This window comes from Budorcas taxicolor, chromosome 1 (genome assembly GCF_023091745.1).
Source record: "Budorcas taxicolor isolate Tak-1 chromosome 1, Takin1.1, whole genome shotgun sequence".
Taxonomy (NCBI): domain Eukaryota; kingdom Metazoa; phylum Chordata; class Mammalia; order Artiodactyla; family Bovidae; genus Budorcas; species Budorcas taxicolor.
Genome location: NC_068910.1, coordinates 12,365,754 through 12,393,750, shown reverse-complemented (window position 1 = coordinate 12,393,750; position 27,997 = coordinate 12,365,754). Strand labels below are relative to the sequence as shown.

Below are 27,997 nucleotides of genomic sequence, written 5' to 3'. Positions count from 1 at the left end.
GCTATGGCAGCGGCGTCGCGGTGGGTCGGGCCTCCGCTCTGGCGCCCGGGCAGGGGCGCCTCAGCGGCCGCGGGTACCACATCCTCTCGGGCATGAGTGGAGTCTCCCGCCGCCGCTCGCCGCCTCTGCCGCCTCTGCCGCCGCATCCCGACTGTGGGTCCGCGCCAGGATCATGCCCCTGACCGCCTACTGCTACCTGCGTGTCGTGGGCAAAGGCAGCTATGGGGAGGTGACGCTTGTGAGGCACCGGCGGGACGGCAGGCAGGTCGGCGGAGTTGGGGCCCGGCAAGGGAAGGGGGCAGGCAGGGATTCGCCGAAGGCGCCATCCAAGGGCTGGGCCCCGCTTGTGTGAAGGGGCCGCACCTCGCACCTCGGATGGTACTTCCTCAGGAAAGTCGTCCCAGACCATCAAGACTAGGACAGCCCTTCCTGTCATATGCGCCCCGAACTCCCTGGCATTCTCTTTGTAGTCGTAGTTGGCTTTCTTAATCTGCACACTTTCCCCCAACTTTCCTTAGTTCTGTGAGAGCATCCCTTCCCAGGACCTAAAGGCAAGTATTCCTGGCAAGTATTCCTCTTCTTTTCTCAGCTATTTGTAAGGCCTCTTCAGACAGCCATTTTGCCTTTTTGCATTTCTGTTTCTTGGGGATGGTCTCGATCCCTGCCTCCTGTACAATGTCACAAACCTCTATCCATAGTTCTTCAGGCACTCTTGTCTATCAGATCTTATACCTTGAATCTATGTGTGACTTCCACTGTATAATTGTAGGGGATTTGATTTAGGTCATACCTGAATGGTCTAGTGGTTTTCCCTATTTATTCAATTTAAGTCTGAATTTGGCAATAAGGAGTTCATGATCTGAGCCACAATCAGCTCCCGGTCTTGTTTTTGCTGACTGTATAGAGCTTCTCCATCTTTGGTTGCAAAGAATATAATCAATTTGATTTCTGTGTTGACCATCTGGTGATGTCCATGTGTAGCATCTTCTCTTGTGTTGTTGGAAGAGAGTGTTTACTGTGACCAGTGCATTCTCTGTTAGCCCTTTGATCGGCTTTGTTTTGTACTCCAAGGCCAAATTTGCCTGTTACTCCAGATATTTCTTGACTTCCTACTTTTGCATTCCAGTCCCCTATAATGAAAAGGACATCTTTTTTGGGTGTTAGTTGTAGAAGATCTTGTAGGTCTTCATAGATCTGGTTAGCTTCAGCTTCTTCAGCATTATTGGTCAGGGCATAGACTTGGGTTACCCTGATATTGAATGATTTGCCTTGGAAACTAACAGATCATTCTGTCATTTTTGAGATTGCATCCAACTACTGCATTTCAGACTCTTGTTGACTGTGAGGGCTACTCCATTTCTTCTAAGGGATTCTTGCCCACAGTAGTAGGTATAATGGTCATCTGAGTTAAATTCACCCATTCCAGTCCATTTTAGTTCACTGATTCCTAAAATGTTGATGTTCACTCTTGCCATCTCCTGATGCAAAAAGTCAGAATGGTTGTCTGAGTAGGCCTTACAAATAGCTGTGAAAAGAAGAGAAGTGAAAGGCAAAGGAGAAAAGGAAAGCTATACTCATTTGAACACAGAGTTCGAAAGAATATCAAGGAGAGATAAAGCCTTCCTCAGTGATCAGTGCAAAGAAACAGAGGAAAACAATAGAATGGGAAAGACTAGAGATTTCTTCAAGAAAATTAGAGCTACCAAGGGAATATTTCATGCAAAGATGGGCACAATAAAGGACAGAAATGGTATGGACCTAACAGAAACAGAAGATATTAAGAGGTGGCAAGAATACACAGAATGATACAAAAAGATCTTCACGACCCAGATAACCAAGATGGTGTGATCACTCACCTAGAGCCAGACATCCTGGAATGCGAAGCCAAGTGGGCCTTAGGAAGCATCACTTTGAGCAAAGCTAGTGGAGGTGATGGAATTCCAGTTGAGCTCTTCCAAATCCTAAAAGATGCTGTAAAAGTCCTGCACTCAATATGCCAGCAAATTTGGATAACTCAGCAATGGCCACAGGACTGGAAAAGTTCAGTTTTCATTCCAGTTCCAAAGAAAGGCAATGCCAAAGAATGCTCAAACTATTGCACAATTGCACTCATCTCACATGCTAGCAGAGTAATTCTCAAAATTCTCCAAGCCAGGCTTCAACAGTATGTGAACTGTGAACTTTCAGATGTTCAAGCTGGATTTAGAGAAGGCCGAGGAACCAGAGATCAAATTGCCAATATCTGTTGGATCATGGAAAAAGCAAGAGAGTTCCAGAAAAACATCTATTTCTGCTTTATTGACTATGCCAAAGCCTTTGACTTGTGGATCACAACAAACTGTGGAAAATTCTGAAAGAGATGGGGCTGCCAGACCACCTTACCTGCCTCCTGAGTAATCTGTATGCAGGTCAAGAAGCAACAGTTAGAACTGGACATGGAACAACAGACTGGTTCCAAATTGGGAAAGGAGTACATCAAGGCTGTATATTGTCACCCTGCTTGTTTAACTTACATGCAGAGTACATCATGAGTATGCCAGGCTTGATGAAGCATAGGCTGAAATCAAGATTGCTGAGAGAAATATCAATAACCTCAGATATGCAAATTATACTACCCTTATGACAGAAAGCAAAGAACTAAAAAGCCTCTTGATGCAAGTGAAAGAGGAGAGTGAAAAAGTTGGCTGAAAACTCAACATTCAGAAAACTAAGATCATGGTATCTGGTCCCCTCACTTCATGGCAAATAGATGGGGAAACAGTGGAAACAGTGACACACTTTATTTTGGGGGGACCCAAAATCACTGCAGATGGTGATTGCAGCCATGAAATTAAAAGACGTTTACTCCTTGGAAGAAAAGTTATGACCAACCTAGACAGCATGTTTAAAAGCAGAGACATTACTTTGCCAGCAAAGGTCAGTCTAGTCAAGGCTATGGTTTTTCCAGTAGTCATGTGTGGATGTGCTGCTGCTGCTGCTGCTAAGTCGTGTCAGCCGTGTTCGACTCTGTGACCCCATAGATGGCAGCCCACTGGGCTCCCCCTGGGATTCTCCAGGCAAGAACACTGGGGTAGGTTGTGATTTCCTTCTTCAGTGCATGAAAGTGAAATGTGAAAGTGAAGTCGCTCAGTTGTATCTGACTCTTAGTGACTCCATGGACTGCAGCCTACTAGGCTCCTCCGTCCATGGGATTTTCCAGGCAAGAATACTGGAGTGGGGTGCCATTGCCTTCTCCGGTATGGATGTGAGAGTTGGACTATAAAGAAAGCTAAGCGCTGAATAATTGATGTTTTTGAACTGTGGTATTGGAGAAGACTCTTGAGAGTCCCTTAGACTCCTCAGAGATCCAACCAGTCCATCCTAAAGGAAATCCTGAATATTCATTGGAAAGACTGATGCTAAAGCTGAATCTCCAATACTTTGGCCACCTGATGGGAAGAACTGACTCATTTGAAAAGACCCTGATGCTGGGAAATATTGAAGGCAGAAGGAGGGGACAACAGAGGATTCGGTGGTTGGATCGCATCACCAACTTGATGGACATGAGTTTGAGTAAACTCCGGGAGTTGGTGATGAACAGGGAAGCCTGTCATGCTGCAGTCCATGGGGTCGCAAAGAGTCGGACACAACTGAGTGACTGAACTGAAATGATTTCTCTTTCGGTGAAGGGCCCCATACTCCATCTGACCTGGAGACCACTGAACTCTTAAAACTCAGCTTATTACCTTTCCTCCAAACCTGCTCTCCCGGTCCCCATTTCAGGGAGTAGCACCACCAACCATCCTGTTGCCCAGGCTGAACACGTGGGAATCATTCTGGGATCCCCCTTTCCCTTCCCTCATTCCCACCACCTTATTTGTCTGTCCACTAAGCCAGCTGGCCTCTTTTCATCTCCACGGGTACCTTTCCCATCCAGGACATCATTATTTCTAGTTAAGCTGTGGCCATAGCCTCCGGCTTGTCCTCCCTGCCATTATACTTCCCCTTCTCCAATTCATCACTTTCATTACAGTCTCAATGAGCATTCTAAAACGTGCCTCTAATGTTGCGCTTTATCCCGGTACCCTCAGGATAATGAACCAGTTCTTTATTGTGGTTTATAAAAAAGATAAGCATGTAATGTATTGGGACAAATTGGGACAATTTGAAAACTGAAAGGGGGCACTATTAATAATTACACCAGGACAATGTGACTGCCCCACACAAACTGGGAGGAGATGTCCCCATAAGTATAAGGTCCTCTTGCCTATTTTGCCTTGTTTCAGGTGCTGGTCACTCTGCCTGGAACACCAGTGCAGGCAGAAGAGATTTATTCATTGGGCAGTGAGGACTGGGGATTTTTTCAGCTGAGGATGCGATATTGGCAGTAATAATAGCACGTCACATTTGAGCAGTAGTTTACATTTTGCAAAACACATTTATGGTGTTTGTTGAATAATGAATTGTTTAGTATATCAGTTGATCGAGGGCAATGTATTAGGTGCTGAAGGACATTGACTTTTTTATTTTTAAGTAAGAGTGGTTTTGGACATTGAGGATAAGTGATTTTTAGCCTTATTGGACCGTGGATCCCTTTGAGAATCTAATGCAATCCATGGACCCATTCTGTCTGCAGATGTATATTCAAGTCATATTCTATGCACCTTTGTAGGAGGAACTAAGAGGTTAAAGAATCTCTTCTACAGATTTTATGATTGATTCAGTGGTATATTAATGTGGACTCATTTTTTAGCCACTAATGAAATTGTAAAATGCAGATGGAAAGTATAAATTTTTTTGTGACCCCGTACCCTGCTCTAAGTCTAACCTGTAAAAAGTATCGTTAATGATAACAAATGTTTTCCCCAATTTAGTGCTTTGTGAATAATAAATAGGTTATGTAGCAGTCTCCACAAGGTTGTTTTTGAGGACACTTAGGAGACACCTTAAATATGTTTGAATCTATAATACTGTATGTTTGTTTCCATATTGTAAAAACATGTGTTTTCTTTGCAGTATGTCATCAAAAAGCTGAACCTCCGAAATGCCTCCAGCCGAGAGCGGCGAGCTGCTGAACAGGAAGCTCAGCTCTTGTCTCAGCTGAAGCATCCCAACATTGTCACCTACAAGGAGTCGTGGGAGGGTGGGGATGGTTTGCTGTACATCGTCATGGGCTTCTGTGAAGGAGGTGATCTGTACCGAAAGCTCAAAGAGCAGGAAGGGAGGCTTCTGCCTGAGAGTCAGGTGGTGGAGTGGTTTGTTCAGATCGCCATGGCTCTGCAGGTACTGTTGGGATTCAGAGCATTTCACTTGCTCCAAGGTGACAGAAGGATGGCTGGGGGGGATTTTTAGGGAAATGATTCCCCAGATTTATTCATGAAAAAAAAGAAAAAATGTTTAAAAACTCCATTTATGATGACCTAGTCCCTCTTGCTTTAGCATTGGAATATTTCTGAATAAGTAAATACTATATTGAAGCAGACATGGATTTTATCTGATGGTTGGGGAAGATAGTTCTCTTTTCATTTAAATATTATAGCAAAATCCATTTTAAGGGCCCTTAATTGAGAAAAACCGAAGAATGACCTTGTTTGTTATCTGTTGGTCAGCTGTGTCGTACTGAATGGTGGTTGAGCTAATTAATGTGCCTAAACTCTGGGGCTTTGGGCTTTAACTCTGCTGTGGCAGAATTAGTAGAAATGTGAAATACGTTTGTGTTTTAATATACGTATTTTCAAAAGTGAGACTGTTCATGAAATGTCACTCTGGGACTAGTCTGACTTGTCCCGAATTTACTTGTCCAGTTTAAATATAAGTTTTTTCACTCTAAAATAAAAGTGATGTTGTTTAACATTACTAACCTGAAGATTTCATGAGCCTGAGAGGAATGTTCATCTGATTTGTCTAAGTTGTCTACCTTCAATGGCAGTTTGAAAGCATGCTTTTTAACTGAGTCCATATAATGCTAGGTGGTATGACTGTCAAGGCGCCAGGGAACAATTGTGAAGGAAGTTGGGCAAATTAATGCACAGAACTTAATTTCTTACTTTGGAAAGCTGTAAATTAGACCTTTTGTTTACAGACTATAAAGCAATATGTTTTGATGTGTAGGTAACTAAGGCTCTTTAACTTACAGAATTGTTGATGATATATAAGAAGTCAAAAATAAGTTGACAAGTGTATTTATATTGAATACAATGTTCTTTTTCTTCAGTATTTACATGAAAAACACATCCTCCACCGAGATCTAAAAACCCAAAATGTCTTCCTGACAAGAACAAATATCATCAAAGTGGGTGACCTTGGAATTGCCCGAGTGCTTGAGAACCACTGTGACATGGCTAGCACCCTCATTGGCACACCGTACTATATGAGCCCTGAACTGTTTTCAAACAAACCCTACAACTACAAGGTAGGATTGGGCTGTTTCTGCCAGCTCACCTTGTCTGTAGGGCAGTATTCATAATTTTAGAATCCATCAGAATAGTAAGTCAGAAGAATTCTCTGTGAATTAATTTAAGGAAAATGTCTTTTTTTTTTTCAAAGAGGAAAATGTAAATAAGGCATTCTGATATTTCACCATTTACTAATTTTTTTTTTCTAGTCTGATGTTTGGGCTCTGGGATGCTGTGTTTATGAAATGGCCACCCTGAAGCATGCTTTCAATGCAAAAGACATGAATTCTTTAGTTTATCGGATTATTGAAGGAAAGGTAAAGAATGTTTTGGAACTAATTGTTTTTAATATACGGAGCAAGGTTAATTTAATCTAACTTTGAAAGTAGCTACTTGTAAAAGGGATAATTGGGTGGATAGTTAAGAATTGTGGGTCACATGTGTGGGGAAGGTTGAACTATAGGAGAAGGAACTGATCTTTCCTTGATATTAATTTAAGGTGGCTGAGTGGGTCTGAAGAATTGGCTTCTTGAAAACCGCAACCTTATAGCCTTAGGATGTGCAGATGCCCTGAGGCTATTGGTAGTGTCTCCTAAGTACCTTATGGGTAAATGAATCCCATTTACAATGAGTCTACTCTGTCTGAACTTGTTCCTGTTATAATCACTGAACAGATGTTAGAGTGACAAACCTTCTATATGAATTTCATGAGGCTTGTTGCTGTCTGCAGTGTCAGGCATCCACACACCTTTAAGGTTTGAGGCTGTGAATCACTTACTGATTTTAATATTATACCAAGACACATTCAATGTTTTAATTTGAAAAAAAAAATTAAAAAACACATAAAAAGTAAAATTTGCTTTTTACGTCCACTACTTAATAATTCCACTAAAGAACCAAAAAGGAGAGGGGTGAAATTTCTCTCTTATTATCCATTTCCATTCCTTGGATATAACCATTGGTGACCATTTGTTGCATAACCTTCCTGGCTTTCCTTGTCTTTATACAGACTTTGCTCTGGGTATGTATGTTTAAAAAAGTAACTGAAGTGAAATCAGGCTACACACACTGTTAATACACAACCCGCTTTTCTGACTTAACATATGAGGGACATCTTTCCAGGTTGGTATCTGTAAATCTTTTATTTTTTTAAAGGCTACCTGGTATTTTATTAGGAGGGTATGGGACTTCCCAGGTGGCACTAGTGGTAAAGAATCCACCTGCCAGTGCAGGAGATGCAAGAGACACAGGTTTATTTTATTTTATTTTTAAAATTTATTTTTCATATAAATTTATTTATTTTAATTGGAGGCTAATTACTTTACAGTATTGTATTGGTTTTGCCATACATCAACATGAACCTGCCACAGGTGCACACGAGTTCCCCATCCTGAACCCCCCTTCCACCTACCTCCCCATACCATCCCTCTGGGTCGTCCCAGTGCACCAGCCCTGAGCACCCTGTCTCATGCATCAATCCTGGACTGGTGATTCGTTTCACGTATGGCATTAAAGATGTTTCAATTCCATTCTCCCAAATCATCCCACCCTCACCCTCTCCCACAGAGTCAAAAAGACTGTTCTATACATCTGTGTCTCTTTTGCTATCTTGCATACAGGATTATCATTACCATCTTTCTAAATTCCATATATATGCATTAGTATACTATATTGGTGTTTTTCTTTATGGCTTACTTCACTCTGTATAATAGGCTCCAGTTTCATCCACCTCATTAGAACTGATTCAAATGTATTCTTTTTAATGGCTGAGTAATACTCCATTGTGTATATGTACCACAGCTTTCTTATCCATTCGTCTGCTGATGGACATCTAGGTTGCTTCCATGTCCTGGCTATTATGAACAGTGCTGCAGTGAACATTGGGGTACACGTGTCTCTTTCAATTCTGGTTTCCTCAGTGTGTATCAGCAGTGGGATTCCTGGGTCATATGGCAGTTCTATTTCCAGTTTTTTAAGGAATCCCCACACTGTTCTCCATAGTGGCTGTACTAGTTTCATTCCCACCAACGATGTAAGAGGGTTCTCTTTTCTCCACACCCTCTGCAGCATTTATTGCTTGTAGAGTTTTGGATAGCAGCCATTCTGACTGGCGTGAAATGGAAAAACAGTGGTTAGATGCCACGAAGTAGGTGGCAATGCCTTAACCGTATGCGTGTTGTCAGGCCTGAGAGCCTCTTCCATCCTTGTCAAGGGGAGTGCTAACCCTCTCTCCTTTCATACAACACGAGACGCAGGTTTAATCTCTGGATCCGGAAGATTTCCCTGGAGTAGGAAATAGCAACTCACTGCAGTATTCTTGCCTGGGAAGTCCCATGGACAGAGGAGCCTGGTGGGCTACAGTCTGTGGGGTTGCAAAGAGTTGGACATGGCTGAGTGCACATGCATGCACGCACACACACACACACACCATACTCTATTCCTCAAGTACCCTATGGGTAGCCATTTACGTCAGACACACACACACACACCCCATACTCTATTCCTCAAGTACCCTATGGATGGCCATTTATGTTGTTTCCAGTCATTCACTATTACAAGAACAACACTGAAATGGATATCCTGGCATCTAAATCTTTAGGAACTCATGCTCTTGTTTATAAAGGAGACAGTCCTCAAATGGAATTGCTGGTTTGAAAGATAAATTGTACAACTTGCTGTTATAACCAAAATGCCAGGTCAGCTTCCTGTAAACTAATAGGCTGGTTATTAATGATTTTTAAAAATGTACATTGGGAAATCTCTACTGTCTTTTACTTTTCTTAAGACTGTTAGTCATCCCTGTGGTTTGATTTCTCTTTGTAGCTGCCACCGATGCCAAAAGATTACAGCCCAGAGCTGGCAGAACTGATAAGAACTATGCTGAGCAAGAGACCTGAAGAAAGACCTTCTGTGAGGAGCATCTTGAGGCAGCCTTACATAAAACGCCAAATATCCTTGTTTCTGGAGGCCACGAAGGCGTAAGATATTTCCCTTGCAAATAGCTGGGCTAAATAGATGGAATAAAAGAGGGTGGTTTTTATAATTTTCCTGTGTGAGAATTTATGGTGAGTTTTTTAAAAACTTGAAGTAGAGTTGCATGATTAAAACAAGTGTTGAGATTTGCTTAATTGGTAAACTCAGAAATCTGGAAAACCATTGGAGGAATCACTTTCGCATTCCTTTGAGAGTTCCAAAGCGTATTGAGTATGAGTCCTTTAAAAGGATGTATGTTTTACAAATCATATTAAAATGACAGATCATCTAAGAAGCCTATTACATTATGTGCTGTGTAAGATAATAGTCGCATTTAAAAAATAGCACTCAAATTTCATAGGGCTTTTATAAGGTTCCTTCTTCACTCATATAGAATTCTTTGACTTGCAGGTCCTACCTTCGCTAAATAGCTGTTCAGGATCTAGGACTTAGAGCTGGACCAGACCTTCACAGTCTCTACCTTTTGACTTGTTAATTTGGAGGCAATGTTAGAGAGGCCCCAGGGAATAAAGGAGGACCATATTTTTGTTTACATTACCTATAATTTACCACCAGCAGACCTTTGGCCTTCTGTACCTTTGGTCTTCAGGCTCTCCTTGAATTCTCCAAAGGTTTAGCTCCATTGTAAAACAGTTGGGGATATTATTCCTGTAAACATTTATTCTGCAAGTGAAGGCTGAGTATACTAATCATTTTTACTTTTAAACTTGGCAAAGCAGTTGTGTGTTATTATAAACATGAAAATTGAAGATGAAAATAATCCTGGTATTTCTAACTGTGAGGCAGTTTTTCATAGATGTAAAATTTTAGAACAGTGTTATATTTACAGAAAAGTTGCAGAGATAAAGCAGAGAGCTTCTATATAACCCTCACTCAGTTCCCCTATCAACATCTATATTACCATGGTACATTTGTCAGAACCAAGAAAGCATCAGTATCTGATGTTGACTAAACTACAGACTTTATTTGGCTTTCACCAGTTTTTCTACTAATGCCCTTCTTTTTGCTTCAGGATCCAGTCCAGCATACCATATTACTCCTCATCTCTCTTTAGTCAACTTGGGTCTCTGACAGTTTCTTAGTTTCTTTGTTTTTCATGACCGTCATTGTTTTCGGAGGTTACTGGTCAAGTGTTTTGTTGAATGCTCCCTGGTTTTTAGAAGACTCTTCTCCATAAAAGGAGCAGTTATATGGGAATTCCCTGCCAGTCCAGTGGTTAGGATTCCAGACGTCCACTGCAGGAGGCCCAGGTTCTGTCTCTTGCCGGGGAACTAAGATCTTGCAAGCTATGTGGTGTGGCCAAAAAAGAAAAGAAGGAAAAAAAAAAAGAAGTTCTATAAAGGAGTTGTAACATGTATGCACATTTCCTCACATATATAGAAACCTTTAAACTTCATTGTATTAATAATAACTTTTTCTTCTTTCTTCCTCATAAAGAAAAACCTCCAAAAATAATGTTAAAAATGGTGACTCTAAATCCAAGCCTGTGGATGCAGTGGTTCCTGGAAAGCCTGAATTAAGTCATGAAGTAGCTCACCCTCAACCACACTCTTCTGAGAGCTTCAAGACATATGTAGTGGTATGTATCTTTTTAAAGGATATGAGTTCTAGAAATTATTAAAATGATAGGTTATCTAAGCTAGTTATTCTGTGTGAAATGATTAAGTTTCATTAGATTTCTGTTAGTTTTATAGTATAAAGAAGGAATACTGGGGAAGTAATCAAATACCTATTATTAATAAAATGTTTGTGAAGTCAGTGCTGTAATAACTTTAAGAAGGTTTTTTTTAATTGAGGTGAAATTTATATGAAATAAAATTAACCATTTCACAGTGAACAGTTAATTGCATTCATTATAGTCACAGTACTGTGTAGCCGTCACCTCCGTCACATCATTCCAAAACAGTTTCACCACCCAGGAGGAAACCCCGTACTCATTAAATTGTCACTGCTTATTCCCTGCTCTGTCCAGTCCCCATAAAACACCAGTGTGTCTTCTGTTTGTACGGGTTTGCCTGTTCTGAATACTTGATATAAATGGAATCATACAATATGTAAACTTTTGTATCTGGCTTCTTTCATTTAACATGTTTTTGAGGTTCATCCAGGTAGCATGTATCAATACTTCATTTATTGTTATGTCTGAGTAGTACTCCATTGTATTGGTATACCACAATTTGTTTATCCATTCATTCACTGGTAGGTATTGGGTTGTTTTCATCTTTTGGCTATTGCTGTGAACACTTGTGTACAATATTTGTTTGAGTATCTGTTTTTAATTCTTTTGGGTATAATATCTAGGAAAGGAATTGCTGGATCATATGGTAATCCGATGTTTAACTTTTTGAGGAATGACCTTACTGTTTTTCCTTAGTGTTTCATTTTACATTTTTACCAGCAATTCCTGAGAAATCCAATTTCTGTTCAACTTCACCAGCTCTTATTATTTTCTATTTTTCCAATTCTAGCCATCCTAGTGGATGTGAAGTGGTATGTTATTGTAATTTTGATTTGCCCTTGACTAATGATATAGAACTTTTTGGCCATTTGAAAGCCTTCTTTGGAGAAATATCTATTAAGTCCTTTGCCCATTTTTTAATTGGATTTTTTTTTTATGGTTGAGTCCTAAGAGTTCTTTCTATAGTATGAATACTAGACCCTCATTAGATATATGATTTAGAAATATCTCCTTCTGTTTTATAGGTTATCCTTTCAATATCTTGATAGATAATACACTCTTATGCACAATTTTCAATTTTTTTTGATGATGTCTGATATATATTTTTTCTTTTGTTGCCCATACTCATATCTAAGAATCCCTTGCCAAATCCAAGGTCATGAAGATATATGCCTGTGTTTGCTTATAGGATTTTTGTAGTTTTAGCTCATATATTTACATATTGATCCATTCACAATTTTGTATTATCATAAAATATTTGTTGTTTAATTGCTAAGTTGTGTCCAACTCTCTGTGACCCCATGGACTGTAGCCCACCAGGCTCCTCTGTCCATGGGATTTCCCAAGCAAGAATACTCAAGTGGGTTGCTATTTCCTTCTCCAGGGGATTTTCCCAACCCAGGGATCGAACCTGCGTCTCCTACATATGTAATGTAAAATTTGCCATTTATACCATTTTTAACCAATTAATTTCATTTGGTACCATGTTAAAGCATACAGTTCAGTAGTCTTTATTACATTCACAATGTTTTGCTGCCATTCACCATATCTTCCAAGACCTTTCATCATTCCAAACAGAAATGCTGTTCCCTGACGCTCCTACTCCCAAACTCCGGTAACCCTGGCAGACAGAAACCTACTTTCTGTCTCTGAATTTGCCTATTTTAGGTGCCTCATATAAATGGAATCATACACATGTTTTCCTCTATGTCTAGCTCCTAGTTTATTCCACTTAGCAAGTTTTCAAAGATTATTCATATTGTAGCATGTTATCAGAACTGCATTCCTTTCTATGGCTTTATGATATTTCATTATATGTATACACCATATTTATTTAATCATTCACCTGCTAATGGCCATTTGGATTGTTTCATCTTTTTGCCATTGTGAATACTGCTGCTACAAACATTGGTGTAGAAATACCTGTTTGAGTCTGTACTTTTAGTTTTGGGGGCATATACCTTGGAGTGGGATTGTTGGGCCTTATGATTATTCCATGTTTAACTTCCTGAGGAACTTGCAGCACCATTTGGAGTTAAATTTTTTATGTGGTGTATATAATAACTTGGAAGCATGTTTTCACTCAGGGTGAAGACAAATGTTTGTTCCAGGAGAAACCTGTAGTCCTTGGCCCCTTGAAGATACCCACAAGTCTGAAAGACTGCACCTACAAACCAGACGTAAGCAATACTGCAGACTCACCAGCCACAATCAGTAGGGTGCATATTGACATCTTACCTTCAGAGAGGAGGAACTCAGTGAATGACGGCTTAGTTCAAGAGAATCCACCACGACCCCTAGATGCCTCTAATGAACTGGAAGGTAAATGTAATATTTCTCAAGTAAAGGAGATGTCACAGGAGAACAGTAAATCCAGTGCTCTACCTGGAAACCGAATTCCCACATCGTCCTCTCACTATGTCACTGGAGAAAGGAAAGACCCAGTGAAGCCTCTGCCGCCCCTGAACAAAGACCAAAATTTACCAAAAGACCAGGTGAGTGACATGCGCAAGGTGTTGGTTTCAGAGAGAGGATTGAGCAGTGCAGTTACAAAGATGTGGGTTGTGTTCTTGTGCTTTAAGGAAAATCTGTTATTTCCATGTAAGAGTTTACATGTAACCGAACCAAAGGATAGGACCTGAGGAATTCTTAGATCCCTTCTTTGCCCTGTTATAGGGCACTTGCAATTCTCCTGCAGTTCTGTGTTTTGTTCCATTTCTGCATCGTTCGTCTTTAGTCTTCCAAGTGAATGGGCAACTGTGGGTAGAAAGAATGCCAGGATGTGGGGTCTTAGTTCCCTGATTAGCGATTGAACCCGTGTCCCCTGAATGGGAAGGCAGGCTCTCAACCATTGGGCCACCAGGAAAGTCCCAGTCTTGTACTTTTTTTGTTAAATTCTGATTCTATTGTAAATGGAATTGTTTTCATAATTTCATTTTCATAGTGTATATTGCTTGGTATAGAAATAGTATTCATTTTTATATATTCAATTTTTATCCTACAGCCTTGCTTAACTCATTTATTGGTTTAATAACCTTTTAATAATGTAGTTCTCAGAATTTTCTGAATACAATATCACATCATCTACAAATTGAGATCCTTTTTTCTTTTTAATCTGTATTTCCTACTTTCTTTTTTCTTGTCTAATTGCCCTGGCTAGAACCTCTAGTACATTGTTGAATAAAAGTGATAAGAATTGATATTCTTGTTTTGTTCCTGATAAATGTGTTTCTTACATCAGGCTTTAGAGGGCAGGGTTTTTTATTTTGCTTGATAGAATTTCATGTCTGGCATTTCTTTTTTGTTGTTGTTATTATTATATTGTTGTTGATAACAGTGGAAGACTTTTTTTTAAGACCAATTGGATTTCATGGAAAAACTCTTTAATTCATTTGAACAGTTACTCTTGTATGTGTAAGCTTTAAATATTCTACACTTAATACCAGCAGAGAAATATTTATTTCACTTTTAAGAATTCAGTCACTCATTTTTTATTATCTGGGCCCTGTTGGCTCAGATGGTAAAGAATCTGCCTGCAATGCAGGAGACCGTGATTTGATCTCTAGGTTGGGAAGGTCACCTGGAGAAGTGAATGACTACCCACTCTAGTATTCTTGCCTAGAGAATTCCATGGACAGAGGAGCCTGGTGGTCCATAGCCCGTAGGGTCACCAAGAGTCAGACCCAACTGAGCGACTAACACGTAACATCCTTGTTTAGCTAGCATATCACATTGTTCCTTTTTCTTTCCAAAATGTGCCACATAGTGGGATTTTTGATAAAAATGTGTTGATTAAATGACATTTGATTACCAGTGTCCATCTTCTTGAAAACTTAGATATTCTGATAGTTAAAAATTAAAAATTAATGTAAGAAGCTATTTTATTTTAATGTTTGGTTTCTCAAACAAGCTATCCAAATAAAATATCAAGTCCTTGGTGATCTTTATAATTTAAAAGTTAATTTATTTTATCTTTACTACTGCTAGAAATTGCTTCTGATTTCTGAGCATCTAATATGTGCTAGATATGGTCTTAAGTATTATAGTGCCTAGTCTCCTCTAATCCTCCAGTATTCACATGATCAGTGTGAAGCATTGTACCCATTTGTAGATGAGGAAACAAAGGTTCAGGGAGATGTGACTCCATCTAAATCCAAACTCTTGGTGTTTTCATGGTGTTTACAGAGGACATCCACATAACTAATGTTTACTTAGGAAGTATGTGTATATTAAAAACATTTGTTAGTTTTCTGAATAGAAAACCTATTAAAATTTATAAAAAGATTTTTTATTGAAGATCAGAAGTTTCAGGTTATAACAATCTGAGTAACTGAAAAAATTATTTTTAGTTGGGAAAAGAGAAGAAAACCCAGAATACATAGATAACTGATGCCAGCATTTTGTCTTTGCCTATCAACACTGAAAATAAGCATTCATTTTGAGAAAGACAGTTCCTGCTTTCATTTTTAATTTTAAAAATAGAGATGGAGGGTTTGGCCATTTAGGAGTTCAAAAGACTGTTTCTACTTTTCTACTATTCTACTTTGGTTTTTTTGTTTGTTTGTTTATTCCATTTTTCTATTTTTAAGGATCAAGTTGCTGGTGAATGTGTTACAGGAAAACAGAACAGAATCCACCGAGCTTTACAGCCACACAGCTCTGGGTCTGAACCTTCCCAGTCTCGACAGCGGCGGCAGAAGAAAAGAGAACACGCTGAGCACAGTGGGGAAAAGAGACAGGTCAGCAGAGATCTTTTTGGAATAAGTCACTGTGCTTCCTCTTGTGAAACACATTTCTATTTAGAATGATTTGCCCATAAGATACATACAAAATCTGAGGAACATACAGAGAAAGGTAGAAATGCTAAGTATTAATTATTAAATGTCAGTGAGTTGGAAGCAAAGTAAGAATTTTACCTTCTCCAACAAGGGTGAACAGTTCATTTTGAGAGTTAAAGGAACAGGCCGACAAAGATAAATCTCTGATTCCTCCTATGTCATGTTAATGAATAGTTTCTCCCTCAACCTCTGCATGAGATCGTGTCACCCTCTCATTTCTGGAAGTAACTTTCACAGGCACCCTCTCTGTATGGTTTCTTAAGTGGTCATTCACTTTTGGCTGAGTTTCTTTCCCGCCAAAATTCAATGTTTTAAAGTTCTGAGAGGGAATCACTGACAAATACATAAATGTACCCACAGGCGACCTTTGCAGGTGGATAGTATATGAAATTTATAATCTCCCCCCCTTTGTTAATTATTTAAGTTCCAAGAGAGTCCGCCTTGCCTTTTGCCTTCTCGTCCCACTGTTGGAAAGATGGAAAGCACATCAACACAAAAAGATGCTGAAAACCAAAGTAGAGTGGTCACTGGATCTGTGGACAGTTCGAGGGGCAGTGAGATAGCATCATCAAAGGTTTGTGAGAGTATATGTTGGATTTTTTTAAAAAAACCTTATTATAAAGCTTTTTGGTAAAATAAACCCTGCTTATATTGTGAGGTTTTACATGAAAATATCTTAGGTCTGCTTTTTGCCAGACACTGGAAAGTGCAAATTTGTGATTCTCAACAGAAACTTTCATTGAACTGGACAGATTCTATCATTCCAGAGCTGGTCCCGTCTAGTTAATTAAGGAGACCAAGTAGATTCTGAGTGTAGGAAAGCAGAATTCCCATTTCCCCTTAGACAGATGAGTTCTTCCTAGAAACGAGGGCTCTAATCATCCTAGCAAGTAGTTGTAACCCTGATGTGAACTAGTTTCAAGTGGACACTCCAGACTTCCCTTCACGGAAGTAGTCCAGTGGTTCAGAATTAGCCTGCCAATGTGGGGGACATGGATCCGATCCCTGGTCCGGGAAGATTCCACATGCCATAGGGCAGCTAAGCCTGTGTGCCGCAACTGCTGAAGCCCATGCGCCTCTGTGTCACAGCAGTTGAAGCCTGTGAGCCCTAGAACCTATGCTCTGCAACAAGAGAAGCTGCCGCAGTGAGAAGCCCGTGTAACACAGCCAGAGAGTAGCCCCCGCTCACTGCAGCTAGAGGGAAGCCCGCACAGCAGTGGAGGCCCATTGCAGCCAAAGGTGCATACGTATATGAGTCAGTTTTAAAAATGAAAACAAGGGACACTCCTTAAGGGTTTGTGCTGTGCTCTCTCCTGTATTGCCGGACGATATGTCCTATATTGCAGGTGTTATAAGAAGAGTGAATAGGGAAAACTTCCCTGGTGGTCCAGCGGTTACGACTCCACGTCCAATGCAGGGCGTGCGGCTTTGATTCCTGTTCAGGGAACTTAGATCCTGCATGCTGTGTGGCTTGGCCCCCAAAAAGGAAAAAGGATAGTGAGTAGGAATGGAAGTAACTCGTACTTTCTTTAAAAGGACCGACCATTATCAGCAAGAGAGAGGAGGCGACTTAAGCAGTCACAGGAAGACATCTTCCCCTCAGGTAAAGTTATTCTGTTTCCTTCATCTAATGGAGGCTATTGGTGTGGCTCACAGACACAGCACTGGACTGATTGTGAGGCGTTAGGAATTTCTAGTATCAGTAATCCATTTGGGAAACTAATTCAGAAGAATTTTTGAAATTTCCTAGTCAAGCCTTTTAAAAATGAGCATAGTATTGGATCTGGAACTTGTGTTATTAAAAGGAAGAAGGGTACTAAAAAGAGAGCAAGAGGGCTTTGAATGGCAGTAACGCCTGGGAAATTTCAGACAGGAAAGCAGTCAAGCGAGAGTTTAATTTGTTTCCATGTTTAGAGTCTGTTGGTCAAGGAAGTGCTCTCTTCTCAGGAACAGAGAGAGGAAGCCAGGAGAATGGTGCTGCCCTGGGCTGAGGGCTGCGATTATTCTTATTGCTGTTATCTAAAGACAACATATTCTAGCAGTTTCCATTTATTGAATGCTGACAGTGTCTCAAACATTATGGTAAGCATTTTGAGGGCATTTTCTCATTTCATATTTTTTAGCTGAGGAGACTGAGGGTCAGAGGGGTTAAGTAACTTGTCCAGAGTTACAGCACTTACAGACCTGGAGCTGAGATTTGAGCTGAGGTGTCCCCAGCACCAGAATGATGATGACTATGCTGTCTGAGTTTCTTTAGGCTGGCCCTTGCTTTGGTATCTTCCATACCCCAGTACAAAGCGCTCTTCTGTTGAGGTCAGTCCACCACAAAGAACTGCTGGGGGTGGTCACTTTTTTCAGGCCCTACAGTGAGGAGAGCTTCTCTGGGTCCAGCGGGACCAGCGAAACCACAGGAAGACCACCTCAGCCCTGCTCGAAGGACGTCTTCCAACTGCAGTGTTGCTCAGGTACATTACATAGTCCCAGGGGAAAAGGTGGACGTGTCTACATCTGGCAAGCCTACTATGGCAATCCTCATATGTGCCAGCTCTACTTCTGGAACAGTGCTACTTAAGTTACATCTTTCACGCTTCCTCTAATAGAGAAAAGAACCGATCAATAATAATTAAAATAATTTATTTTGCTTCATTAAGGGTTTGAATTTTTCAGGCATTCTTGTAAACACCTGGCAGCCTAGTTAATATCTTTCATAGGTAGTCTTTTAAATAAAACTTCCAAATGTCTTCCACTCGGCAACACTTTACTTATACTGCTCTGTAATATACCAAACGACCTGGCCAGATTTTAGTCTCGCTGGCTGATTCTTCCTTTGTTTCCCTTTTGTGTTGAAGTACCTTAGTTTTTGGCCGAGGGATGATATAGGAGCACCATCTGGTGGCAGAATGTGTAATTGCAAGGTGTTCAACCCACATTCACTTTTCTGTGTGATAATTCATACCCTGAGAATAATTATTCAATTTTCTGTATTCCAGTTTTTGACATTATTTCTAGGAGCATATAATTATTTTTTTAAAAAAGGAAACTTCCTGTCCTTTAATGATTTTTGTTTTTCCTTTAACTATAGTCTATGATTTAGTTGTTTCATTAATTAAGATAGTCCTCTCTGTTTTCCAAAGTTGTAACATTTGTGTATAATTATATCTGGTAATCCTTTTAAACATTTAACAAAGAGTCTCATATGTGAGCAAACTGAGGTTACTTTTAATTTAAGTGGCATTCTGTCTTGTTTAAATACTAACATTCCTTATGGTACCAGCCCTCTGCTTAAAAGTTGAAACACCAGAATTGTTTGTCCCCTCTCGTCCTCATAGCTGAAGCTTTCCCAGACCTTATAACACTTCACCTTGGTGCTCTTTAGGGCTCGCTTCTGAACGTCGTGGGTGACGTAGGACACGACTTGGTGAAGTAACTTCGATTTTTCTGCCCAGTAGTTCTGCTTTTATTGAATCTGAGTGCACCGTGTGTCTAGACATTGCATCTAAGACTGTTCCATGTGTTACATTCTGGTTGTGTTTCCATGTGAAATTTTGTTTTTCCACACAAAATTAATAGGAAAGGAAACTCACCCAGTGTCTCTCAGAGGATGAGTTAAGTTCTTCTACAAGTTCAACTGATAAATCAGATGGGGATTCCAGGGAAGGGTAAGTTCTTATCTTTTTATCTCCCTTCATAAATTGGTTCTATTTGAATTCATTTTATCTTTAACTTAAAAATTTTTTATTGATGTATAGTTAATTTACAATATTTGTTAATTTCTGATGTACAGCAAAGTCACTCAGTGATACGTATGTACATTCTTTCTCACATTCTTTTCCACTACGGTTTACCACAGGAATAGACTATAGTTCCCTGAGCTAGACGGTAGTAATCCATCCTATATGTCCATGCTTGTTTATCCACCCTATGTGTTAGTTCACATCTACTAAGCTCAAACTCCTAGTCCTCCCCTCCCACAGCCCCTGCCCCTGTGGCAGCCACACGTCTGCTCCCTGTCTTGGAGTCTGTTTCTGTTTCCCAGGTATGTTCGTTTGTGTCGTATTTTAGGTTTCACAAGTGAGTGATGTCATATGGTATTTGTCTTTCCCTTTTGGCTTACTTCACTTAGTATGATAAGCCATTCATATTGCTTCAGATGGCATTATTTCCTTCTTTTCAATGGCTCAGTAACTATCTTGCATCTTCTTGGTCTGTTCATCTCAGTGGACGTCTAGATTGCCTCCATGCCACGGCTACTGTAAACAGTGCTGCTTTGGACATGAGGGTACATGTATCTTTCTGAATTATAGTTTTGTCTAGGTATATGCCTAGGAGTGGGATTGTTGGATCACACGGCAACTCTATTTTTAGTTTTTTGAGGAACCTCCATACTGTTTTCCACAGTGGCTGCACCAGTTTACATTTCTACCAACAGTGTAAGAGAGTTCCCTTTTCTCTACACCCTCTCCAACATTTATTATAGGTATACTTTTTCATGCAGAAGGAAATGGCACCCCACTTCAGTACTCTTGCCTGGAGAATCCCATGGATGGAGGAGCCTGGTGGGCTACAGTCCGTGGGGTTGCAAAGAGTCGGACACAACTGAGCGACTTCACTCACTCACTCATACTTTTTAATGATGGCCATTCTGACTGGTGTTAGGTGGTATCATAGTTTTGTTTTCATTTCTGTAATAATTAGCAATGATGAACATCTTTTCATATGCCTGTTGACCATCTGTATCCCTTCCTTAAAGAAATGTCTATTTTGGTCTTCTACCCATTTTTCTTTTGGGTTTTGTTGTTGTTATTATTGAATTGTATGAGCTGTTTATGTATTTTGGAAATGAATCCCTTGTTGGTCACATTGTTTGCAGATATTTTCCCCTAATCTGTAGGTTAATCTGTTCTTTTTTTATGGTTTCCTTTGCTGTGCAAAAGCTTATAAGTTTGCTCAAGTGCCATTTGTTTGTGAATTCATTTTAAATACACATTTATAACAGCATTCAGACCTACAGTACTATCGTTAATAATGTTGTAAATGGTTTTGGTATGTGCTGGGACTAAAGTTCTCTTTCAGTGCACACATCTGGTTTTCATTCAGAATTCTTATAAAATGTCTTTTTAGATCTGTGGGTTTAGTTTTAATCAATTTGGCCATTATTTTCATCAGTTTGGCCATTATTTCTTCAAATATTTTTTTGGACCCCCTCCTGCCCTCCTGAGCATCCTACATGTATATTAGAATTGGCGATGGACAGGGAGGCCTGACATGCTGCAGTCCATGGGGTCACAAAGAGGCAGACACGACTGAGCGACTGAACTGAACTGAACTGAACTGAAAGTTATCCCACAGCTCACTGATGATTTTCATTTTTTTTTTAGACTTTTTTTTCTCTATCCCCCGTACCACCCCCCTCTTTTTTTTTTCTTGGTCATGCCGCTTAACTTGTGGGATCTAAGTTCCCTGACCAGGGATCGAACCTGCACCCTTTGGCAGTGAAAGCACAGTGTCCTAACCACTGGACTGCCAGGAATTCCCATCTGTTCCATTTTTTATAGATTCTATTGCTCTCTCTTTAAGTTTACTAATCTTTTCTTCTGCAGTATCTAATTTGTTAATCCCATCTGATGTATTGAACACATTGTACTTATCATTTGTAGTTCAGTTTGGGTCTTATTTATAACTTCATTGCCTTTCCTTAACATGCTAATGCTCCCTCTATGTTGGTCATATGGAATAAATTTTTAATAACCTCTTTAATGTCCTTTGTTTACTAAGTGTCACTTGTGTCACTTTGGATCTGTTTCTATTAATTGAGGAGAAGGCAATGGCACCCCACTCCAGTACTCTTGCCTGGAAAATCCCATGGACGGAGGAGCCTGGAAGGCTCCATGGGGTCACTAAGAGTCGGACACGACTGAGCGACTTCACTTTCACTTTTCATTTTCATGCATTGGAGAAGGAAATGGCAACCCACTCCATTGTTCTTGCCTGGAGAATCCCAGGGACAGGGGAGCCTGGTGGGCTGCCGTCTATGGGGTTGCACAGAGTCGGACATGACTCAAGTGACTTAGCAACTTAGTAGCTATTAATTGATTTTTTTTCTTCACAATTGTGTGCTGTTTTCCTGCTTTGGATATCTGGTATTTTTGACTCGATTCCAGACATTGTTAATTTTATCCCTTTAGGTGCTGATATTTTTATCTTTCTTTAAATATTCTTGAACTTTGTGCTTGTATATAGTTAAATTACTTAGAAATAGTTGGGCAGAATTTATACACAGACACAGGGGCCTTCTCTTTCTGGCTCTCTCCTTTCCAAGACTCTTTACTTACTTTCTATTGGCAGTGGTGGTCTTGAACTCTGGTACCTGGTTCTGCAGGTAAGAGACTGTGGGCTTTTTTTTTTTTGTATTTTAGCTCCCTATGGCCTGTCCTTAGGCTAGAAGTATTAACTCCCCTCCAGAATCTGTTTGTAAATTTTATACATTCTCCATTGCCCTCATAGTTAACTTTTGTATTTTGTCCAGAGTTTATACTTATTTGTGGAGGGGTCTGTCTGTAAGAACTTACTTGTTCACTGGGAAGCTGAACTTCTTAATTTCCAGTGAAAAATTGTCATGAAGCATTTTTTTTTTCTTTTCTTCCCAGTAAAGGTCATACAAATGAAATGACTGACTTGGTACAATTGATGACTCAGACTCTGAAGCTGGACTCTAAAGAGAGCTATGAAGACCTCCCAGTACCAGATCCAGGGTCAGAATTTAAACTTCATCGGAAGTATCGGGACACGCTAATACTTCATGGGAAAGTTGCAGAAGAGGCAGAGGAACTCCATTTTAAACAGCTACCTTCAGGTGGTCAGTTTATTGTTTTACACCAAACTGGAGAGCACATGTTCACTGGAGAAATGTATCAAACTAAGGCTCTAATGTTTGCAATTTTTTTTTTAAATTATTTCCGTAAAAATACATCTTATTTTATGTAATAGTTGTGCTCCTGAAAAGTTGCATGAAATTTTATTTTTAACAATAAATGTAAATAAGTACGTTTGGAGTTTTTCATTTTCTTCAAAGTAGACAATTGTAGTTTTTAGTTTTAGGAGATGGTACTGAGATATGAAGCATAAGTTCAGTCATTAAAAATACATGACATCATTAAACCAAACTCTTGTCAAAGTGAAAAGAATCTTAACATGACAAGATTTTTTAAAAAAATCATTGTGTTCCTGCTGAAGTGGTGAAAGTTCATTTTCCCCTGTTGTTGCTTTTTAGCTATCATGCCAGGTTCTGAAAAAATCAGAAGAATAGTTGAAGTCTTAAGAGCTGATGTAATTCGGGGCCTGGGGATTCAGCTTTTAGAGCAGGTGTATGATATTTTGGAAGAGGAGGATGAATTGGAAAGAGAGGTGAGTATCCAAACTTTAGCTGTGTCAGCTGCTTATGCTATGGAATTTTTGTACTGGCCTTTTGGATTATAATTAACAAAACTATACATTTTACCCATTTGCCACCGAAGTCAACGTTAGAACATTTAATTACTCCCGGAAGAGCCCCTGTACCCACTGGTAGTTGTTCCCCATTGTCCTCTAGGCCCTTCACCTCTAAACAGCCACTGATATTTCTCTCTCTGTGGACTTGCTATTCTGGACATTTCACTGAAGTAGAATTGTAAAAAGCTATGTGGTCTTTTGTGATTGATTTCCTTCATTTAGCGTATGTTTTCAAGATTGACCCATGTTGTAGCACATGGGAAACTCACTCTTCCACATGGCTGAACGTGGCTGTGGCACATGTGCTTTTCTGCTCACCAGGTGATGGACACTTAGATTGTTGCCACTTACTGCCTATTGTGAATAATGTTATGAACATTTGTGTACAAGTTTTTGTGTGGACATATGTTTTCGTTTTTCTTGGGTATCTTCCTAGGGGTGGAAATTGCTGAATCACATTGCCCTGGCTAGAACCTCCAGTACAATGTTGAATAGAAGTGGTGAGAATAAACATCCTTATCTTGTTTCTGATCTTAGATGCAGCAGTCTTTATTAATTATGATGTTAACTATCAGTTTTTAGATATTCTTTTTCAGGTTGAAGAAGGTCGCCCCCTTTTTTTAAGGATTTTATTTTAATTTTATTTTGTTTTATTCACTATGGTATTTTATATTTTTGGGGTGAAGGTCCCATCTATTTCTGGTTTGCTGAGTGTTTTTATCATGACAAGGTGTTAGGTGTGTCAAATGCTTTCTATTTAGGTGATTTAGGTGATCATGTTTGTGGTTTTTGGTTTTTGTTTTTTTTTAATGTGGTATGTTACATTAATCTGTTTTTGGATGTTAAACCATCCTTATATTCCTGAGATAAATCCCACTTGGTCATGGTCTATACTGCTTCTTAGATGTTACTAGAGTCATGTTTCCAGTATTTTGTTGAGCGTTTTTGTGTTGGTGTTCACATGATATTGGCCTTCAGTTTTCTTTCCTTGTGATATTTTTTATTGGTTTTGTTATCAGGGCAATACTCGCCTCAGAATGAGTTGGGGCATGTTCCCTCATTTTCTGGGGGAAGAATTAGTGAAGAACTGGTGTTAATTCTTTTTGAAATGTTTGCGATAGAATTCACCAATGAGACTATCTGGGATCTGGGCCTGGGCTTTTCTTATATATATGAATATATGTGTGGGCTTCCCTGGTGGCTCAGATGGTAAAAAATCTGCCTGCAATGCGGAAAACCTGGGTTTGATCCCTGGGTTGGGAAGATCCCCTGGAGGAGGGCATGGCAACCCACTCCAGTATTCTTGCCTGGAGAATTCCCATGGAGGAGAATTCCAAGAGGAGCCTGGTGGGCTACAGTCTATGGGGTCGCAAAGAGTCTGACACGACTGAGTGACTAAACACATATGTGTTTAGTGTTTAGTCACATATATGTCTGTATATATATGTATATATAACGTGTGTGTGTGTGTGTATATATATATATATATATATATATATATATATCTCTTTTGGCCATCTTGCACGGCATGTGGGATCTAAGTTCCCCAACCAAGGATTGGGGATTGTGGATGGAGTCTTAACTACTGGACCACCAGGCAAGTCCTTGGGCTTTTCTTTGTGAGTAGTTTTTTGTTAGTGAATTCAGTGCCTTACTATATTCAGATTGTTCTTCTGTTTCTAAAATCTGTGTCTTTCTTGGAATTTGTCCATTTCAACTAAGTTATCCATCAGTTCAGTCACTCAGTCATGTCCGACTCTTTGCGACCCCATGAATTGTAGCACGCCAGGCCTCCCTGTCCATCACCAACTCCCGGAGTTCACTCAAACTTACATCCATCCAGTCAGTGATGCCATCCAGCCACCTCATCTTCTGTCGTCCCCTTCTCCTCCTGACCCCAATCCCTCCCAGCATCAGAGTCTTTTCCAGTGAGTCAACTCTTTGCATGAGGTGGCCAAAGTATTGGAGTTTCAGCTTCAGCATCATTCCTTCCAAAGAACACCCAGGACTGATCTCCTTTAGAATGGACTGGTTGGATCTCCTAGCAGTCCAAGGGACTCTCAAGAGTCTTCTCCAACACCACAGTTCAAAAGCAAAGTTATCATAGTGACACTAGTGAAGTCGCTCAGTCATGTCCGACTCTTTGCGACCCCATGGACTGTAGCCTACCAAGCTCCTCTGTCTATGGGATTTTCCAGGCTATAGTACTGGCGTGGATTGCCATTTCCTTCTCCAGGGGATCTTCCCGACTCAGGGATCGAACCCAGGTCTCCCGCATTGTAGATAGACACTTCACCGTCTGAGCCACCAATTGGCAATTATTAATAGAAATCCTTTTTAATCTTTTTTATTTCTATAAGGATGGTTGTTTAGGAGTCTGTTGTTTAATTCCGTAAATATGTTACATTTCTCTATAGGTTCAACAGTGCATTATACACATGCTGGTTTTTTAATCATAGTAAAATACACGTAACTTCAAATTTATCATTTTAACCATTTTTAAGTATTTGGTTCAGTGCTGCAGTCCATGGGGTCACAAAGAGTCAGACACAACTGAGCAACTGAACTGAACTCAGTGGCCTTAAGTATGTTTTACATAATTGTGCAAACATTACCCATCCATTTCTAGAAGTACTTTCATTTCGCAAAACTGAAACTCTGTACCAGTTAAGCAAAAACTCCCCGTTTTCCCTACCAGCTCCTGGGAGTCACCATTCTAACATCTGTGTCTATGAATTTAACTAAGCCTTGATACAAAGCCTAAACGTTGCATCTAGAAAAAGTAAAACTCTCCTGTAAAGAAAACTTCAGGCCCAGATGGCTTTGCTGGGGAATTCTTCCAATCATCTAAGGAAGAAATAACACAAATCCTACACAAATTCCTTAGAAACAGAAAAAGAAGGACATTTTCCATTTCTCCAGAAAACCAGAACTGTGATGTCAAAACCCAACAAGGACACTAACATGAAAGAAACATAAAACCAGTATCTCTCATGAATATCGTAATCATCTAGTATTTTGTTGAAGTTTTTTACATCAGTGGTCATAAGGGATATATGTTTATATTTTTCTTTTCCTATAGTCTCCCTGTCTGGCCCTAGCACCAGGGAAATGCTGGCCTCATGAATGAGCCAGAAAGTGCTCCCTCCTCCTTAACTGTCGGAAGAATTTGAGAAGGGCTGAAAACAGTTCCTGTCCACATGTTTGGCAGAATTCAGCAGCAAAGTTCCAGCACCTTTCCTTGTTAGCAGGTTTAGATTACTGATTCAGTTTCCTTGCTAGTTATGGTATTCTCAGATTTTCTATTTCTTCGTGATTCAGTTTTGATAGGTTTTATGTTTCTTGGAATTTGTCCATTTTGTCTAGATTATGCGACTTGTTGGCATACAATTGTTCATAGTATTCCCTTAGAATCCTTTTCATTTCATTTCATTAGAGTGGTGGTAATGTCCCAAATCCATTTCAGATTTTAGTAATTTGAGTCTTTTTTTTTTCCTTAGTATAGCTAAAGGTTTGTCAATTTTGTTCACCTTCTGAGAACCAACTTTTTGTTTTATTGATTTTTCTCTAATTTTCTGTTCTCTGTTATATTCTTCTCAGCTCTAATCTTTATTATTTCCTTCCTTTGGCTACTTTTAACTTGTTCTTTTTCTACTACTTTAGGTTATAAAGTTAGGTTGTTGACTTGAAATCTTTTTCTTTTTTGACATAAGCCTTTATAGCTATAAATTGTCTCCTTAGCGTTGCTTTTGGTGCATCGCATAAGTCATTTGCCTCTAAGTATCTTAAGTTTCCTTTGTGATTTTTTTTTTTTTTCCTTTGGTGCACTGGAGTGTGTTGTTTAATTTCCATCAATGAGTGAGTTTTCTAGTTTCCTTCTGTTATGGGTTTCTAACTTCATCCTGTTTTGGTCAGAGAAGATACTTTGTATGTGTATCTGTCTTTTTAGTCTATTGAGACATAATTTGTGGCCTACTATATATGTCTCTACTGGGAAATGTTTCTTGTGCACTTGAGAAGAATGTGTATCCTATTATTCTTGGGTAGAATGTTTCTTATATGTCTGTTAGATCTAGTTAGTTTTTTCATTTTTCAAGTCTTCTGTTTTCTTATCTTCTGTCTGGTTGTGCTGTCCATTACTGAGAGTGTGTATTGAAGTTTCCAACTATTATTTGTAGAACTACTTTTTCCTTTAATTCTGTTAAGTTTGGCATCATATATTTCAATCATCTGTTATTAGGTGCATAATTGCTTATAATTATTATATCTTCCTGCTGTATTGATCCTTTTGTTAATGTATAATTCCTTGTATCTTGTATTTCTTATGACTTTATTTTTTGATATCTTGATGTTTTACATTTTTATGTAAACATAACTATAGCTATGTATTCTCCCATAAGGTTTCCACCCTTGGTATTGTGGCTTAGAATACCCCTTTTAAGACTATAGAAATATTTTTTCTACTATATACTGATTTTTTTATGTTTCCCCCCAAATAGGTACATTTGCAGGAGCACATGGGTGAAAAGTATGTGACTTACAGTGTGAAGGCTCGCCAGTTAAAATTTTTTGAAGAAAATGTGAATTTTTGAGAATTTATCTAATATGCTGCCAGAATAAAATGA

At 39.5% G+C, this 27,997-nt stretch overlaps 1 protein-coding gene and 1 non-coding gene across 3 annotated transcripts; one reads left to right on the top strand and one right to left on the bottom strand.

The window, feature by feature from the left end:
* NEK4 (NIMA related kinase 4) lies at positions 1 to 27,987 on the top strand. 2 transcript variants are annotated; one of them, XM_052638060.1, is made up of 15 exons: positions 1 to 265; positions 4,996 to 5,262; positions 6,194 to 6,391; positions 6,584 to 6,691; positions 9,198 to 9,352; positions 10,806 to 10,947; positions 13,134 to 13,541; positions 15,636 to 15,785; positions 16,309 to 16,458; positions 17,421 to 17,487; positions 18,243 to 18,349; positions 19,455 to 19,543; positions 22,532 to 22,737; positions 23,155 to 23,288; positions 27,872 to 27,987. In XM_052638060.1, the coding sequence occupies exons 1-15, from the start codon at positions 173 to 175 to the stop codon at positions 27,962 to 27,964; spliced, it is 2,367 nt and encodes a 788-aa protein (XP_052494020.1). In that variant the 5' UTR covers positions 1 to 172; the 3' UTR covers positions 27,965 to 27,987. The 2 variants fall into 2 exon arrangements, with proteins under 2 accessions (XP_052494020.1, XP_052494014.1); XM_052638054.1 differs by having other exon boundaries at positions 22,532 to 22,740.
* On the bottom strand, positions 8,495 to 8,620 carry LOC128058484 (U6atac minor spliceosomal RNA). The gene has a single exon (XR_008200485.1). It is a non-coding gene; the product is annotated as a U6atac minor spliceosomal RNA (small nuclear RNA).
* Positions 27,988 to 27,997: the final 10 nt, after the last annotated feature.

What these genes read in the sequence shown, in the direction of transcription:
- NEK4 (XM_052638054.1), top strand. Translation starts at nt 173, where the DNA reads ATGCCCCTGACCGCCTACTGCTACCTGCGTGTCGTGGGCAAAGGCAGC. An exon ending in AAAATTTACCAAAAGACCAG is followed by an intron (nt 13,542 to 15,635) that starts GTGAGTGACATG and finishes TCTATTTTTAAG; the next exon opens with GATCAAGTTGCTGGTGAATG. An exon ending in ACAGTGGGGAAAAGAGACAG is followed by an intron (nt 15,786 to 16,308) that starts GTCAGCAGAGAT and finishes TAATTATTTAAG; the next exon opens with TTCCAAGAGAGTCCGCCTTG.